The 19597-nt window shown below is 45.5% G+C and overlaps 1 protein-coding gene across 12 annotated transcripts in view; it reads right to left on the reverse strand.

The window, feature by feature from the left end:
* Positions 1 to 19597, reverse strand: part of FHOD3 (formin homology 2 domain containing 3) — a 483564-nt gene that overhangs the window by 263913 nt on the left and 200054 nt on the right. For all 12 annotated transcript variants that reach the window (XM_008261223.5, XM_089305775.1, XM_002713503.6 and 9 more), the window contains exons 4-5: positions 14879 to 14946; positions 8085 to 8190 (exon numbers count right to left, since the gene is read on the reverse strand). In XM_008261223.5, coding sequence (XP_008259445.4) covers positions 8085 to 8190; positions 14879 to 14946 — 174 coding nt within the window. The remainder of the gene's footprint in view (positions 1 to 8084; positions 8191 to 14878; positions 14947 to 19597) is intronic.

The raw sequence follows: 19597 nt of genomic DNA on the forward strand, positions 1-19597 counted from the left end.
CTTCACAAAGTCCCAGGAAAAATGGAATTACAAGTGTACTGGCGGGGAGGCAGGATTAAGCTACTGCCTGGGACACCCACACCTCATACTGGGTACCTGGCTTGAGTCTTGCTTACTCTGCCGCCAATCCAACTTCCTACTAATGGGAGGGCAGCAGGTGACAGTTCAAGTACTTGGGTCCCTGCCACCCTGCATGGAGTTCCAGGTTCCTGGATTTGGCCTTGCCCAACCCTGGTTCTTGCAAGCACTTGAGAGGCATGAATGAGTGGATGGAAATGCACTCTCCTCTCTTTCTGTGGCTTTCCAATAAAAAATGAAAATAAATGTTTTTAAGATTAATGGATACAAAATAACTTTTGAAATCAACACATAGCTTTTTCTTGCAAACACCGCATATGTGTACCTTTTAACTCAACTACTCCATCCCTAGGACTTCTATAGCAGTTAATAACCAGGTAACTCCCAGAGGATTTGGTACAAGGATGTGTATTAGTCTTCTCTGGATGCTGTAGCAAACACCCCAGAGTAGGCAGCTTAAGCAGCACAGGTTTAATTCCTATAGCTGTGGAGGCTGGGAGTCCAAGACCAAGACGGCAGCACTGGGTTCTCAGGAGGTCTCTCTCCTTAGTTTGTCTCCCTCTGGCTTCACACGGTCTCCCCTCTTTTCAGGTCCATGTCCTAACTTCCTCCTCCAGTGAGTCATCTGGGATTAGCAGCCATGCTAATGACCTCATTTTAATTTAGTGACAGCTTTAAAGACCCTCTCCCCACCCCCGTCTGCAAATCCAGTCACTTTCTGAGGTACTGGGGAGACAGGATTCCAGCCCATGGGCTTGGTGGGGGGACACATTTCAGCCCATAACAGATGCTTCCAGCACTGATCACTGCCAATGATAATCACCGTGGCTGTAGCCCAGTCCTTCCCTGGGCGCTTTCTAGGCATCCTTTGACACAGCACAGCACACCAGATATCATCTCCCTTTCACCAAGAGGAAACTGCAGATTAAAGAAACTAAACACTTGCGCTGCGGACTAAGAGAGAGCACAGAGCTGAGCTAGGCACACAGTCTAAGTTCCAAGGTCCACTGTTAACCCACTCCCTTCCAGAGGACACAGCCAACACATATGTAAGGATGGCTCCGTGAACCCCAGCATGTATGCATGTACTTTGTCTCTGTGGTGGAATTACGGGAGCTTTGATATATTTCCTTTTTAGGCCTTTTGCTTTTCAGACAACTTACACTGTAAGAAGATATAAAAGCTATTTCTGCTTTAAGAAAAATGCCAGCATCACTTCATTTCTAGAGTCTCCTTTTTGGACACACCTGTCATAGGCCACCTTTAGGCTATGGGCTCTGACACTCCCATTCTCTGGCCCCACATGTGGTAAGCGGATAACAAGGACTTTCCAGGGTGGGTTCTGAGGTCCACAACTTAGGATGGAGAGGAAAGCCTTGCTGTTACCAAACTGCAGCTTCAACCAGGGTAGCAAAGTTTCTAACCAGAATCTTCTTATCAACACACTCCAGCCCCACTCGGTGGCTCCACCTCCTCCCAGCCTGCTTCCCAAGAGCACGGGACACCACTGTCCCTGAGGTGACAGATTTTCCACCCTTAGATAATCACAGAAAGGTTTGGGGTAGGGAGGAGGCACAGGCGAAAGAGTGCTGAGTGTTGCATATTCTGAGAAACGCTGGGGAAGAGGATAAAATACACACACACACACACATACACACAATACTGTATGCAGGACTTAAGAATCAAGTCACTCAAGTAACAATGACATCAGCTATAAAGCTGGCTCTTCCACTTCAGGTAACTAAGTCTCACTTCACAGGTCATGGCGTCATTAGAGGGCCCTGCCTATGGGCAGACAGGCATCAACAGCAAGTAGAGCAGCCCAAGGATAACAAAGCAGGGAGTGGCAGGGACTGTTGTAACCAGAGCCATGTATCCACGTCATCCACACCCAAGCCTAACCAGCCTAAGGTGACGAACCCCCAACATCCAGACCAAGTGCAGAAAATCCCCCAGCAAGAGGCAGGGGTGAGTGAGTGAGTTCAAGCCAGCAGGGTGGGACATAGGACCATGCCAGCAGACTGAGGCGAGCCAGGCCGGGCCATTCAGTGGGCAGTATGTGAACCAAGGATCTAGCAACGAGCTCTCTACCTGCTCCCAATTCCTCTCCTTGGGGTCAGTGTGGTGCCCTCCCTTCTTCTCCTCTCAGAGGTCTGCCCCTGACTTCCACTCCGAAATGCCAGAATTCAAACTTCAGTCCTCCTGGGATGCAGGGTTTGGATTTAACCACCACTGGGTCATGCTGTGCCTCTGCCTCCTCTCTATAATCACCAAATTCCTTTCTGGGCTGTCTCTCAAACTTTCTCTTTCCGGCAATTTAGGTGCAGCCATCCACCATCTAATCACACGTCCTGAGTCCCATCAAGGAGTCCCTCCGGGGCCCATGTTGTGGCACGGCCGGTTAAGCTGCCACTTGTGACCCGGGCATCCCATGGCAGAACACCTGTTCTAGTACAGGTTGCTCTGTTTGTGATGCAACTCCCTACTGATGCACCTGGGAAAGTGGTGGAAGGTGGTCCCAAATGCTTGGGCGTCTGCCACCCACGTGGGAGACCTGGATAGAATTCTAGACTCCTGGCTTCTGCCTGGCCCAGCCCCAGCCCTTGCAGCCATTTAGAGAGTGAACCAGCAGATGGAAGATCTGTCTCACCCTCTGTCTGTCACTCTGCCTTTCAAATAAATAAATATTTTAAAAATAGATGAATAAAGGAATCCCCTGACCAGTGTGACATTTAGGTGTTTTTTTTTTCCTAGAGTGAATATAGCTAACTCTGGCTTTTATTTTTCCAAAGAAGAAATCTAAATTTTAAAAATGTCAAATATCCTAACTTTTAAATGTTAGCAGCCACATTCTTAAAAACATGATAGGACAAACAAATTATCTACAGTTTTCTTCTAAAATGAAAGGCTTGCACTAGATGAGTTTCAAAAAATTTTAGCCAGCTTCTACCATAGCCTTGTTCACAGCTGAGGTGTTTTATGATTAATTGGTATTTGGGCTTTAGGTGAAATGACAGACCCAACCTTCTCCTTGGGAAACTGGCCCAGAAGAGGCAGCTTTCTGTGAGGGAGAGCAGCTGCTCTTGCTGGCTTGACTTATCTCCTCCCCCTTTCCTCTCTCAAAGCAGACCAGCTATAAGCAACATTTCTAAACATGTATGACACGTGCAAAACGACATGTGAATGCACTACACAGAACACCTGCTGGGCACCTGCCTCAGGGCCAGGCTACATCTTGGTTTCCCTGCAGTCCGTGGTCCTTAGCAAGGGCTCAGGGTGACTGTGGAAAGCTTAAGTTCCCAGGAATACGCTGTTCCAGGCCCTCTGTCCATCAGACTAAATATGAGATACTACAAAATCTCACAGTAGATTTCTATTAAATGCTGGCTATTCTGAAAAACTTTAAATCGTTAGCTCTACCCATCCAAGAAAAATACGTCAGATAAATATTATTTCTACACGTTGTGCAGTTAAGACCTCTTCCCAGCAGCAGGCTCACATTTTTGGAGAGCCCTTGGCTACTCTGTAACTCAACCTGTCTTTACCTCTCAGCAGATACCGGCTCAACTCAGAGCAAATGATGCCTGGGCCTTTCAAATAAAAAATGCTCAGCGAGGGCTGAGTACAAAAAATAAAGATAAATTAGGAGAGTTCTCAAAGCAGATGCGGGAAAGGTCTGGGCTCTGTGCTAGCTCCGGTTGCCTTCGTGCCCATTGGACCCACACCTGATCACACAGAGCAGAGTTCCGCAGGGAGGGTGCGTGTCTTCAGTGCTGTTGTGCCCTGGTTTGGAAGCCCTCGCTGGAAGCCATTCCCCCTCCTCCAACAGCTCAGGGGTTTGAGTCCACAATCCTAAGGACCTGCCGTGTTGGGCCCCCACATCCCAGACTACCCAACACTGGTCGTGACTGCTCCAGGGACATCTCCAGGCCCCAGAGCCTGCTGAAACTGTTCAACGCAGCCAACTCCAGGCCTGCTGGCCCTGCCTTGTCCATCCATCCCTCGGAAACCACAATGAAGGTTTGTGCCCAGGGTCTCTGTCTCCCTCTGCCTTGTGACCCTCCCTGAGCCACCCAGTGTGGAGGGCTGTGTGTACCCCTGGGGAACCTGTAACAAAACCACAGACCTTTTCCCAATGCTCTCTCCCTCCTTTCTCTCTCACATGAACTGTACCTGGCTTCACTATGATTTAGTCAAGGAAAAATGGCTAAAACACGAGTCAACAAACAAAGGGACAGTGTAAAACTCATTCTTCCTGCAGGGCCCATGGCCGCTAAGCACAACCTCAAAGAAGCTTTCATGAGAGGTCTTCAAAGTCACAAACAGACGATTCAACACAGGGACCAGAAAAAAAAAAAGTCTGTTTCCTAGTGTAAAAAAAAAAAAAGTCGCACCCCAAGAATCTGCCATCAATATGCCTCATGCCATTTACTTCCCTGGCATGGGCTCTGGTCAGACACATCAGAAGAAAAAAAAAAGGCACTGATGATTGGAGCACAGTGCCCTGGTTCCCACAGTTCTCATAAGACTTAGAGGATACAGTACAAGTGAGCAAAGGTACCCATTTCTGCTTTCAGGAATCCAAATGGCAGTGGGCACTACTCGATTTCTAGGTAACACACAGTGAACCTGATGGTCCCCAGTGAACGGATACTACCAGAAAGCAAAATATGAAGGCAAGGCCCTAGTGATGATGATGGAAATGCCAGCCTCCTTGCATTTTATGAACAATCTGCCACAGGGCCTCAGCTTGCTGGCATTTCATGCATGGACCAAGGAGGAGCATAAAGGGCATTCTGATACTTAATAATCAGTAGCTGCCTTTGGCATCTTCCTTGTGCAAATCAGAATTTGTAAATGACTGTAAGCTGCATGATAAACACTCACAAAGGCAGGCAACCTAGGTGCAGCCCCCATCTCAACCCCATCTTTCATTGGATGGGCACCATTAACCATGTGGGACTCTGCAGCCACTGAGCTTCACCTGCCCCCAGTACCCGGATTCTTTTAGTAGCACACAGGCTGCCCATGGGGAAACAGGGCCTGCTGCTCAGTACGAAAGGGCTTTGTCAGCTGTGCTGACCTTTCTCCCCTCCTGAAAACTGCCAGACCCAAAGCCATGCCTTTCTGGCTGCCTCCTCTGTCCAGTTCAGGAAGTCCAGCACTCCTTTCATCAGCCTCCCTTGCAGCTACCAGTGGTCACATGATCTGATTCTAATCCAGGGGATCAGTGGATAAAATTCTGATAGAACTTTACAGCTGGCAGAGCCACCCCATCTCCTAGACTTTGGTGTAGATCAGGGGCCACTTGTATGTTAATAACATCATTCACGGGCCACACACCATTATCAACTTAAAGATCAGCCTTTGATCTTTTGAATTTCAAGTCTCACCTGCGGTTGCCTTGGCCAAGCCACACCAAATGATATTTTAGACGTTCCATGGCCTGGAGACCAGATGTTCCCCAACCCCTGCATGGACACTTACACTGAGGCCCACGCTACAGAAATGCACAATATGTTCCCAGGGGAAGGTCAAGAGGAATAAAGAAACTTACCTATGGTTATAGCATTAGTTCTACTATCTGTGTGTTTTGGGGATGACTTCCTTTTTTGGTAAAGCTAAAAGATATATACTCTAAATATTAAAGAAAGACATATTGTCAGTTTGGACCCACTATTCAGAGCTAGACAATTTTAAGTACACTCCTGTTATGTGACTCAACTCATGAATGTCCATATTATGAGCGATGTGGAAAATAAACTAATGCAAGTTCTTCCACCCTCATGAGTAGTTCTGCATGCTCCCCTATTCCAGGTGCTGGAGCAGCCTCAAAGTAGACATGAGGATGAGAATCCAGGCCTGCACCTGTCTCTTCCACCCAACAATGTGGCTGCATCTGTATGTAAGACAGCAGGTCTGAGCAGACAGTTAACACATCTACACATACCACAACAGCATCCACACACATGTTTAAACTAGGAATCAGCATTTGGTGCAGTGCTGAAGCAACTGCATGGGATACCCTCATCCATATTAGAGGGCTTGTGTTTGCAATCTGGTTCCACCCTCCATTCCAGCTCCCTGCTAATGCACACCCTGGGAGGCAGCAGGTGATGGCTTAAGTAGTTGTGGCCCTGCCACCCACATGGAAGACCCAGAGTGAGTTCTGAGCTCCCAGCTACAGCGTGCATCAGCTCTGGCTGTTGTGGGCATTTGGAGAGTGAACCATCAGATGGTAGATCTTTGTCTCTGTCTTATCGCTCTTTCTCTGCCTTTCAAGTAAGTAAAATAAATAAAAAATGTTTAACATTTAAAGATAGAAATCATAAAATTCATCAGTAAAGCATCTCTCTTACTTTTTTTAAAAATATTTTTTAGTTAGTTATTTGAATGTCAGAGAGAGAAATATCTTCCATCCACTGGTTCACGCTCCAGTTGGCCACAACGGTCAGCACTGGGCCATTCTGAAACCAGGAGCATCATTTGGGTCTCCCATGTGGGTGGCAAGAGCCCAAGTACCTGGGTCATCTTCCACTGCTTTTCCCAGGCCATTATTGGGGAGCTGGATCAGAAGTGGAGCAGCCGAGACAGGAACTGGCATCCATATGGGATGCCAGCATCACAGGAAGCAGCTTTACCTGGAAATCCACACCGGTCCCTCTACTGACACCTTTTAACTGAGGACCTACCACAAGCCCAGGAGAAAACTGAAGGTGGACACAAGAGCCAATCCCAGCCTCCCAGATACCACCACGTGGGAGGAGCTGCAGAGTGAGAGGCTGAGAAGCTGTCCCTCTCTCGCACACACATTGAGCATTTATTTAGATGGACAAACACAACACAAAAGGACATCCTCAAAAAATTCTTCTAAAATGAGCACTAAGTTTCCACTTTTGCTTTTTTCCCATGTGTCTGCAAGAGCGTGGAGAAGGGAGAAGCAGTGGGGGGACTCAGAGCTGGGATGTGCTGGACGATAACCAGGACAACAGGAAATGCTCCTGGGGCAAAGTGAAGCAGCTGAAGGTTTTGTAGCCAGTTGGCCTGTCTCATTCAGCTGGAGCTGTGGGCACCTGCTGGGAGAGCACACGTTTCACATGTGTTTCCTTCATCTGAAGGGAAAGAGAAGGGGGTCTCCGACTGCTGTATCTTACGTGAGCACGGGCCATGCAGTTGGTGAGGCTAGGAGTGGACACTGAGGGGACAGCAGAGACATTAACAGTCCTGACTCAGCCACAGCTAGCACCTGGCCACCAGCCTCTGCTCGGCCACACACCTAGGGGCATGACGATAGTAGGCCAAACGCTCTACTTCTTGCAAGCTCAATCTTTTTCAATTATAACTTTGAAGATAATATTGAACTTGGAATACTGAACATGGAATTTCTTCTTTCATCAAAGCTATTAAAGGCAGTGATGTCACAGGGTCCAATATCCTGCCTAATCATTTTTTAAAAAAATAAAAACAGGATCAAATATACTTACTTGAAGGTATACAAAAACACTACAACTATAAAAAAAGACCATTGAATTTATGAACTAAACAGGAATTGGCACCTCAAATTCCATGCATCCTTTGCTGTAGAAATGGAGGGATGGAGAATCACCATCTACAATGCCAGGTGCTGGGTCTGACCTCTGCAGTCAGAAACAGGACCTGGTTGGGAAAGGTGGACGGAGGAAGTATGTTTTCCAAGAAAGAAATGGGCGGCTTTGGGTTTGGGTGGCTTTCTGCTGAAAAGCACACTATCCAAGCCCGTGTAGTGTGCCCCCTTCCTCACGAAATCAGAGACCCTAGCACGAAGCACATCTGTTGTTCTTAATACCCGGGAAGAGACGCCAAGGGGAAGCCAGCGGGAGCCACACAGTCGCTAATCACGAGGAATGGATAAAGCCTGAAAAGGCCAACTCTGGCTGTTCAGCGTCTCTATTCTCTTCACCCGAGTCCAGGCCCCGGTGCTGGGGTTCCAGACGATGAGCCCAGGGCTGCCTCCAGCCGTGACTCACCCCTCAGGATGTAGTTCTGATAGTTCTGATCCGCTTCTGCTCCCACCTTGATCAAACACGTCAGACCTTCTGCCACGACGAATTCGTGCACCAGATCCTTGTCATCCTGGCAGGAAGGGGGGAAAAAAGGAAATCAATGACTTGGAAGTCTGTCCCCATCCACCCTTCAGCAAGGCCATGCTGTTGGACCTGCGTGCAGGCCTTTGGAGCCCGAGCAACCACTCAGCCTCATTTCTGCTCTATTCAAATGAGGCATCTTAACTCTTGCCAGAGGAATTTCACAACCAGCCCTCCCCATTGCCGTCGCCAAAGACCAATTATTGCCTTCTGGGCAATCTAATAAAGATAAGGCCCATGAATCCCTGGTCTGTCAGAAATATTTACAGTGTTCTGTTTTTCATTCTTCAAAAATTACCAGGCTCCCCCGCAGGTCCCAAGGGGCCGGCCACACGAAGCGGGCTGCCTTTTCACCACAGGAAACATTCGATTGCTGTGCTCACTACAGAGGGGAGGACTCCAAGTCATGCCCGTGTTCAACAGTCTGGAGCACAGCGGGTAAGACAAGGACCTGCCAACACCCTCTGCACAGAAGCCAGCGTTTTCCGAACCCCCAGCCATGTGCACGCACGGCAAGGAAGAAGCAGAGCGAGACCAGGCTTGTGCCCATCAGGGACACCGTGATCTGGATGTGTTTACAGACCCCATCTCTGAAGAAAGGGCCTCACAGGTCATCTAATCCAGCAGCCTTCAAAGTCAAGTCTCTGACCACCAGCCCACAGCAAGAGTGGTGGCTGGGAACTTGATGGAAATGCTAGTTTAAAAAAAATTACCCATGATCCATACTCCGCTCTACTAACTAGGAAGCTACAGTGGGGCCCAGCAACTTTGTTTAATAAGATCGCCAGGTGATTTAGAGGTGCCCAGCTGGCCCCACCCCCAAACTCTTTGCATTCCAACCACCTGGAGAGCTTTAGAGGGACCCTAGGAAGCAAGACCTATGCAGATACATGTGATCAGAACTTCCGAGGCAGGGCGCCACTCTGCTGTGAAATTCCCCGGGAAATCATAAAAGCCAGCCAAGTCAAGAACCACTGATCTGCTGCTGCCTGCTCTTTGCAGAGAAAGATGCTGCGACTCCACGTAGATCACGCTACTACTGCACGCCTCACCCAAGTCCACACAGCTTTCTGCAGCACCAAGCCCTGTCAGGCTCTGGGAGGGATACCCCCACCCCTGTTTCTCTCCATGGGGATGGGAAGACTTCCTCAACTGCACTGTGCTTCGTCTCAAGTGCATCTAGGATAAGGCTGGAACATCCATTTTGAACTGTAACAACAGAGCCAAACTAAAAAAACCTCAGTGATGTAAGTAGTAGAAAGCTTAATGGAATAATGAAAGGTTATTATTGTAGGACGAGTCAGCAACTCTGGTTTATCTCCAAAAGAGAAAAAAAATAATTGCAAGGAACTGGCCTAACTCCCCTGTCCCTTCATGAAATCACCCCCTGATTTGGATGTGATGGCATTTTCCAATTATACGGATGGCAGACGCAGCACTGGCTCCTTTTGAACCAGGCAAGCCCCCTGAAGGGTCAGAGAAGGCTGGGAGGTGGGGGGGGGGGGAGGCGTGAGCAATGCTTGCGCCCTGAAAGTAATGAAAGACAGCTGTGTTAACTCAGACTTTAAGATAATCATGGCTTTGGAAGAAAGAAAATGGGACAATATCATGAGTTTTTGGAAAATTACTTTACACTCATACGGATAAAGGAAATAAAAAATAATTCTCTCTCCATCCATATCCTTTTCCACCCGCACATGTGAACAGTGAACATTTAGATGAGCTCATGTCTAGTCAGAAAGTTTTTCCAAGCATGTAACAAATGTTTATTACTTTAACTAAAGCTAGATTCACACATGACTTCATGGTGAAAAAGTGAGAACAAGCTCTCGAGAAACCACTCAAGCTAATCACTAATATTAATATACCAGAGAATTGACTGGCTGGCACAGGCCCTCCAAAAAACACTGGACAGGCGAGACACTGTTTATAAAAATAATTCAGAACCTTAACTAAAATTTATGTGCATATGTAGATAAGGCACTCAAGAAAGAGAAATTTATGGATAATAAATGAGTAGAATATCTTCCAAATTGGCGACAGACTGGATTTTAAAGACATATTCTAAAATATGCAGGCATTAATAAATGACTTTAAAAACATTTTTGGTTTCAGAGCAGAATAAAATGAAATGTTAGCACTAACTGATAAGTGGTTATTGCTGCATTTCAGACTTTTCTATAATAGCTATGCATTAACCTGTGATCATTTTTTTTTTTAATGTCTATTAGTCAAGCAGTGCTCAACTCTACCCAGATAACCAATGGCAGTGTGTTTTCGGCCATGATAGTCTAATTTCCCAAAAGCATCTCCAGAAAACACACAAGATGGAGATGCAGACCTAGGGGCATGGGAAGTGGCCAGCCTCAGACCCCTCTCTGCCTTGGTAATCCAGCGAATCCCCCATGTGCTGCTCTCCTTTGGTTGAGTTCTGTTTTGTGCATGTGTGTGTGACCATCCAAGCGAATCATCAACCTCTGGTACAAGCCTCTTCTTCCTCACCTAACAGGGCTGAAGAGACTGCTCAACAATATCTGTTTCATGAATAAATAGAAAAGATGAGCCTGTGAATTCTGAAAACATACCCTACTTGTTGTAGTACTTGGTCGAAGGGATATGCAACAAGGGTCCAAACATTTTACGTTCTTTTGCAACTTTTTCAATTTGCAAAATTTTAAGCACATTCAAACAGCAACAGAATCATCTACCGAACTGCAGGTATTCATTAGCTAGGAAAAAGGATGTTTCATTTAGCATCCTGCCCTCTCCCCTGCCACACTGATTTGAAGCAAATCCCAGATACTGCATCATGGATTCCAGAAATATTCCAGTATCCAGAATTATACTGAGCACAGAATATTTATGGGTTAAATATCCACAAGTGCTAAATCTCCATAAATACTAAATTTCCATAAGTATCTCCAAAATACAAGAACTCTTAAAATATGTACTCATAACAAAAAATATTTTTAAAATATCAAAGTGTCCAGTCAGTGACCAAATTTCCAACTGTCTCATAAATACTATTTTGTATGGTTTGTATTAGATCCAAACAAGATCCATCCTTGGTAATTAGTAGGGTTCTTCAAGATCTTTTCATTCACGGTTTCCTCCATCTCCATCAGTTTCCCTTGCAATTTATGTGCTGAAGAAACAAATCTTTGATTCTGTGGAGTAGCCTAGTCAGGAGGCTGTTGGTTACAATTCTATACTATATATATACACACACACACACACACACACAGACACACACACACATATACACACACACAAATATATATTATACATATACATATATCTTAATATGTGCCCTGTCCTTGATCACTTATGAACTGGTTATCGCATGCAGGGCTGCTTCTGTTGGACTGTCCATAGTATCAGCAGTGTCTATATTTCCATGTCTGGTTGTACCTCATCTCCATCACATCATCAGCTCTTGACACCCAGCACATAGATCCATCAGCACAACAGGGGCTGCAAAACGGTGATATTATTTTATTCCCTTCTACTTATGAGCTAAAATATCTTTACAAATAAGATTTCCCCTGAGCAACTCTGACTATCCTAAAGTTCATATGTGAAAAGGCATGGTAAATGTGAGATGCCAGAACTTTATCCATTTTCACAGTTGGAGCTAATTCACTAGCATCATCTGCCTATTGATTTTGCAATCCATTGCTGGCTTTTAGTATCATTATATCAATTTACATTTACTTGATGTATTTCAGTCCAATTACCTTTATTGGTGCTTACTGCTTCATCTTTGGCCAGGCAAGAGGAGACCCTTCAGTTGTTAGGGAGTTCTCTTGGCAGTAATTCTAGCAGTATTTGATATCTTCTTTTTTTTTTATCTTTTTTTGACAGGCAGAGTGGACAGTGAGAGAGACAGAGACAGAGAGAAAGGTCTTCCTTTGCCGTTGGTTCACCCTCCGATGGCCGCTGCGGCCAGCGTTCTGCAGCCGGCGCACCGCGCTGATCCGAAGCCAGGAGCCAGGTGCTTCTCCTGGTCTCCCATGGGGTGCAGGGCCCAAGCACTTGGGCCATCCTCCACTGCACTCCCGGGCCACAGCAGAGAGCTGGCCTGGAAGAGGGGCAACGGGGACAGAATCCGGCGCCCCGACTGGGACTAGAACCTGGTGTGCCGGCGCCGCAAGGCGGAGGATTAGCCTAGTGAGCCGCGGCGCCGGCCTGATATCTTCTTTACTCTCTGTATGTTCTACTACATTTCCAGCTCCAGGCTTTCAATCAGTCACCTCTCTCCTTTTGGCATTTTATGCCACAATCATTGTTTCTTGCTAATAAATTATTGCTTCTAGTTCTTTTAAATAAACAGAGCTAGAAATATGCCTATTTGCTTACTTAACAATATATGTCATGGATTCATTCTGATATTTTCAATTAAGTTCAAAATACAGCTTTCAACTTAACAATTCTAATTCTTAATAACTCTAACAATGACAGAATATCTCTCACACACACATACACCCACACCCACCCAGTCTCAGAATAGTTATACCAATACTACCTAGCACCACCCAATGCAGTTACTATTAACAGTGTATTTTTTATTCATAGTTTTTTCCTTAGAGTATATCTTACTAAAGTTGAATAAATTAAAGTGTTTTAAAATCACTTGGAATAGCTCCTTCTGTGCAGCTCTGCCACCAACTGGATACTCAACCAAATGTCCAGGAAATCAAAGCTCAACAGTGCAGTCAAGAGGCAGGCTGACAACTGAACGAGCAGGGTGAGGAGTGGCAGGAGCATGGTCCTCTGGTGGCACTGCACTAGCCTGGGCCAACTGCAGTAGGGCATTTGAGTTTGAAAGGAGGAAGTAAAGGAAGGTGAAAACGCTCTGTTTTGCTCCTCTAAGTAACAGGAAGATCAGATGGAGACATTGGAAGTAGAGTTTTAGGACGCATACTTAGCACAGCATTTACTGAATTAGCGGAAGCAAAAACTAAGATGTAGGCATCTGCTCAAAGATAATTCATCTCACCCAGTCTGTTCATGCAATGTTTAACATTATGCTAGGCTCCCAAGACCTAGAGATGAAATCGAGGAAGCTTCCAGACTACTGGACTCACACAAGCATCATACAGGATCTCCAGCTCTGTTCTAGCAGTCAGCAGAGTACCTCAAAGGTATTTGGAGGGATCCTCACCAGGGCAAGGGATCATCTAGGGAGAAAATGCCCAGCAGGAGGAGGTGCCAGGAGAAAAATAGACATGAACAACGGTTGTGGGGTGATAACACATCCCGGGACAGAAGGCATATGTTTCAGAACAGAGGGCACGGATGGTTCTTGGAAATACAACAGAGAGGTGAGCAGCGTAGGCCAGATCACAAGGGGCTTCAGTGTCAAACTGAGAAATTCAGATGTAACACAGAAGGCACCATGGAATCAGTAAGAGAATGATTTCCTCAACTCCCTCTGGTGGGAAGCTAAGAAAGGACTGAGTTGGGAGAACCCAAAGCAGGCAGTGCCAGGGACACCTGGTGCCATTTTCCAGGGAAGGACAGGCCTGAATCCAGACAGGTCGCTAGCCCCCAAGGCACTACTCAGATGTATGGAATGAAGGCACCATGCAGCCCCATGGTGAAACCCAGGCTTCCAGGAGGGCAGAGAAGACTCGTCCCCAGAAACGTTCACATGTAGAAGGGACTCAGCTCCAGAAAAAAGATAGTGGGACTGCACAAGTTTAAGGAAGAATAGGACAAGGATGTGCAAGTGAGTGGATTTGTGGCTTCCCTGTCTGTACCCTTTTGGACAGGTGTAAAGCCCACCCACTCTGTCTAGAACTAGCACTGACAAAGATAATCTTTGAAGAAACAACCAAGTCCAAAATGCTACCAGGAAGGAATGAGGAACCTAGACAAGACACCAGCTCCTGACCCAGCCCTCTGAGTCTCCCAACAGTGGTCGTCTTGGAGCCCATGTGCACACATGTCCCAACCGTCAATTCTAAGCCGCCGACTTCCTCCCAGCAGGGATGGAAGGCAGGCTACGGAGGGGGAGTAAGATGAAACCAAGGGCAAGAATTGCACACGTGCTTGAGAAGGCACTCCCACAGCAGCACGGTTTGTTAACAGCAAAACACCGGAAACGAACTAAACTGCCTGCCAACAGAAGAGTGGACAAAATAACTTGTGCTTTGTTCATACAACGTAATACTCAACCAGAGGCACCTTAGTCACGCCTGCCTTCATCCCACTGCATTCTGAATACGTAAGCTAAAGTAGGAGCCATGCAACATGGCTATAAATACACACACATGCGGTTCATGTAAAAGAATACCGCATATTGTGGGTAAGTTTTTATCACTGGGACAGAAACATGTGTATGCGTGACGAACGTCCAACTGGACAATCAGCAGAGGGACCTAGGAGTGGGGTGAGAAGCAGTTGGCTGTCCCCAGGAAGTGAGCACAGGTCTTTCACTGTATGTATGGTAGACTTCTCTTAAAACTTAAATATGGAAAAATGTTATGATTTGATAGTTTTCTTGACTTTTTATGTTTGATATGGTAAAACACTCTCAGCTGATACTCTGATCTAATCTGCACTTATCATCTGCAGAGACCCACTTTTATAATAAACACCGAAATAAGTTGTTTGTATCTAACTCCACAGCAATGCAAAAGCAGGACCTAAGAAGTACTTTCCCCCCTTTTTACCTGAAATATCTGCTTCAAGGAGAAAAGGGCCCTTCTCAGATCTCGTCCACTGGAGTTGTATAGTTTCTCTGAAATAAAGAACACAACAAGTTAATTTCACTGACTCAAGGAGTGGTGCAAACATAGTAAGGGGGTGAACAAGAACAGAACTTCCACCAGGGGCAGCTTCAGCTAATCTGTCTCATTGAAGACTCAGCCCTCCACTCCAACAGTGCAGACAACACTTTATCCCTGCGTCCAGTCTGTCACAGGAGGCACAGAAAGGACTGTGTGGGCTGTGCAAAGACCAGGTTTCCACGCTCAGCCAGAATCTGGATGTTACAGGCTCAACTTTCCAGTTTGCAGACTAGTTCCACCTGACAGGCAATGAATGGCACCCAGGAAATCAGCCCTGTCAAAACAGAATTCATCCTGGCACCTCTCTTCACCCTTGTCTTGCAGCTCTGCACCCCCATACTATCTGAACCTGGGATAGAATGCCTGAGGCACCTCCCTTCCCACTCAGAGAACTCCTGTGGGCCCAGGTTCCCTGGGCAGCATGGTGGCTCTGTGAACCGACCGGCTCCCTCTGGTTGCATGATGGCCTCCTCCAGCAGGAGGCCAGTGTCTGCTCTGTCCCGACTTGGTTCCCAGTCATCTTAAGGATGGTCTTATCCCTGAACAAGGCAGATAGAGGAGCCCTGCCTTGAACTCTTTGGCTCAAGACGTGCTGACTCCTAGAACCCTGCTGTTCAGTTGGTCACATTTCACAAGCACTGGGGAGGCCAAGCCTGGAGGAGGGAGAGGGTTGGACACAGGACCTGTCTTGCAGAGGTCATGCAGCAGAGGCGGCAGACACGTGGGCCACCGTGAGTAGTCGGCCAAAGGCATGGTGCCTCCAGGTGCTGAAGACGCACAGATGGGGCTGAAATCCAGGTCTTCTCAGTATGCAGAACGCCTGGGGGCATGGATTCTGCTCAGCTTCCCAGAAGCCACACTCAGTCCTGACTCAGGTGCACAGGACTGCATCCCTAACATCATATCCCAAAGCTCCCCAACAGAAGCCATGCAATGCAGATGTACTGAGCACCTGCTGGGCTCTGTGCTAGGAACTGGAGGCACAGCAGCCAAGCAGGGAATCTGAGCAAAGGCTAAGGAAGCACACAACGTGCATTTCCCCACCTGGTGTCACCCCCTACGCACCCTACGACCTTGGGAAAAAATACTTTTCCTCCCTATGCCTTAGATTTTCCATCTGTATAATGGGAACCAGTAACACCAGATTGAAAACAGTTCCTTTAAACCATTCAATGGCATAGAATACAAATCATTTGAATTACTAGATAAGAGTTCAAAGCAAGGTTGTGCTAACAGCAGAATACCTCCAGCTTCAATTCCAGCCTGGAGGTAGGGGGCTGCTGTACAGGGCAGAGCCACACTTTCCTGCGACTGAGTTGAGTGGCACAAACTTGGATCTAGAAGTGTTTACAGAAAGCCGCTTATGAGAATGATGCCCACTTTACACAGTGGCACAGGAAGTGGACAGACGTCTATCTCAGATTTTAAAGGATACAGCGTAGAGGGCTCAGCAGGCACATGGCAGTAGCTACTTTAAAGGCCACACACACACACACACACACACACCCCTACCTTATCCTCCAGTAAAGACCAGAAAGGCTGAGGGAGGTGACAATGTGATAACACCACAACACTCAGAATGAGATCCAGGGTGGACATTTGGCACACTGGTAAGATGTTACTTGGGATGCCCACACCCCATATGGGAGTGCCTGGGTAAAAGCCCTGGTTCCACTCCCAATTCTAGCTTATCCGTTCTCCTGGGAGACAGGTGACAACTCGAGTTGGGTCTCTGCAGCCCACTTGAGAAACCTGGATTGAGTTCCCAACTTCTGGCTTCAGCCTGGCTGACTCCCAGCTGCTGTGGGCATTGAGGAAATAAGCCAGCAGAGAGAAGATCTCTGCTCCTTCCCCTCCATCCCATCCCAGTGTCTTTCAAGTCAATAAATAATTTTTTCCTTGAAACAATGAAGTCCAAATCCTCTGCAGCTGTGCTCCAGGCCCCTATTCGTTGCTGGAGTGGAAGCCCAGCAGTCTCCAGGTGAACACTCCCTCCAGCATTCACAGCTAACATCTGGGACTCCTTGAATCAGACTTTTGCGAGTGCCACTTCCAACAAGTAACAGCAAAGCCATCAGACCAAAGAACGGGACCCTGAAGTGGGCCAGATTTATCTCATCCAGGCTGAACATTGGTAGAAGACAGTCAACTCCAGGTACCTCTTAATAAGACAACAAGGCTTGCACTGGACTTTCTCACTGAATTATCACTAGATGACTGCAGAAATACACTGTAAGTGGTATCAAAACATCGTAATTAGTCTCCTTTAGTCACCAGTGAGCTCTTGTGACTTCTGAATCATTTGAACGATGATCGTGATTGGCTGTGTTCTCATCTTGGCGTTATAGTCAAAGAACCTGTTTTTAAAAATAGGAACTAAGTAGTCATGGGGGAAAATTAGCTGAGAAAGGCTAATATTTTGTTGAGGGCTTTTGCATCTGTGTACGTGAAAAATATTGACCTATAGTTTTCTTTTCTTGCAATGATGTTGATATTGAGGTAATACCTCATAATTTGTGAGTATTCCTTCTGCTTTCAGAATCAGCTGGTGTAGACTTAATATTTATTCCTTAACTGGTACAGTTCTTCAGTGAAGCCACCTGGACCTGGAGTTCTCTTTGCTGGCAAGTTTTCGACTATAAAGTTAACTTCTTCAATTAAGACAGACTATTTTGATTAGGTACTTCTTGAGTGAACTTTGGTAATTTGTGTCTTCCAAAAAATTTGTCCAGTTAAGTTGTTAACTGAATTGGTATAAAGTTATTCCTAATACTCTGTTATTCTGTTACTGATCATAGCATCCTCCTCTTATTCCTGACTTTGCTAACTTGTGTCTTTTTCCTTTTTACATGAATAGTCTGGCTAGCAGTTATCCATTCATTGATCTTTTCAAAGAATCAGCTGTTGATTTCACTATTTTATTGCTTTTATCATTTCTATTTCATTGATTATTTTCTTCTGTTTGCTTTATTTGGTTTATTTTTCTGTTCTTTCTAGTGTTTCAAAGAAAAAAATAATTGCTTTGAAACCTTTCTTCTTTCCCAACATTAGTATTTAATTTTATCAATTTCTCTCCAAGCTCTCCCTTGTGTCCCATAAATGTTGATATTTTTCATTCAAAATTTTATTCATGTTGAATATTTCCTTCATTTCAAAAGGGAACAACTTAACCCTGTCACTCTTTAAATCCATGGTTTATTAAAAGTATATTCTTTGAGTTCCAAATATTTGGAAATGTTCCAGGTAACATTCAGTTACTAATTTCCACTTTGTTTATGCTCAGAAAATTTACTTAATCATGTCATGAAAATTATTTTAGATCTATTGAGGCTTATTCTATGAGTAATTTATCTTCACCAATGTCTCATGTTCTCTTAAAAAACCATATGTTCTGCCATTACTAGGTAGTATGTTCTAGGAACATCCACTAGGTCAAGTTGCGTATGTTGTTCAGGTCTTCTATGCTCTCACTGATTTTTCATGTGCTTGTCCTATAGAATAGTGTAAAAAGAGCACTAAAGTCTCCAACTGGCAGAGAGCTTATCTGTATTTCTCCTTCCAGCTCTGGGAGTTCTTAGGGGTGCTAAAGTTCTGCTGTGGGTGAACTCACGTCTGCAACTGCCACGGCTTTGTGGTGCACGTGACCTTTCATCATGTGTCATCACTCCCGTCATCCCTGGGAATAGTCTGTTCAAGTCCACTTCTCTGATCTTCACATGGCCACTGTTGGTTAGAGCATGCGTGATCTTTTTCATCCTTCTATTTTTACCCTTTCTATGCAGAGTTTCTAACAAATACCACTGATCCCATTTTTTAAACAATCTGCCAATTTCTTTTAGTTGATATATATGTACTGTAGGATATCCCAACAGACTCCTTCCTCAGTGGCACAAGAAAATGTCAGGGAGGCTGTGAAGCTGCCTTGCACTCTTTGAAAAGAAACATCTTTCTACAAATAGCAAAGATATCTAAGTGGTGCCAAAAATCTCTCCCCTTCTCTTTTTTTTGCCAAGGGTCATTTAATTAGAACAAACTATAATTTCTATTAGAAGACTATGTTCCATTCCAATTGTAGTTAATTTTCAAAAAAAAAACTTTAATTATTTGTTTAAATAATTGTCTATTCCAAACTAAGCTCAGTAAAATAATTCATTCTTTTGTGCAAGAGAATTTTCACCAGACTTCCCAGAGATATCCACATATTTTAATGTGGTTTCATTTTTTAATACCAAAGCTTAAAAGAACAGCTAATCCTATGTAATAATATTATATATTTTGGCTTCAATAACTTATTTTTTAATTCCACATACTGTAAAGCAGGAGGCAAAATCCAGATTGGAAATCTTACCACGTGGCATCTGCTAAATTATAGCATTTTCATCCTACATACAGTGACTGGCAGCAACTTCCATTTCTGTGGACAAAGATACTCTTCCCCAACGTGCTGCAACCCTTTCATTTGTTCTGTGCAATCAACATTGAAAGGAATGTCACGCCTTGGCCTTTGTAGTATCAGATGAGAGCAAAACTGAAGTCATCCCCATAATGGTTGGAATGAAAATAAACAAACACTCGTGCAAAGTAACAGGATTCAAGAGCACT

The sequence above is a fragment of the Oryctolagus cuniculus genome, chromosome 10 (genome assembly GCF_051225735.1).
Source record: "Oryctolagus cuniculus isolate XC-2025 breed Fujian yellow rabbit chromosome 10, ASM5122573v1, whole genome shotgun sequence".
Classification (NCBI taxonomy): Eukaryota; Metazoa; Chordata; class Mammalia; order Lagomorpha; family Leporidae; genus Oryctolagus; species Oryctolagus cuniculus.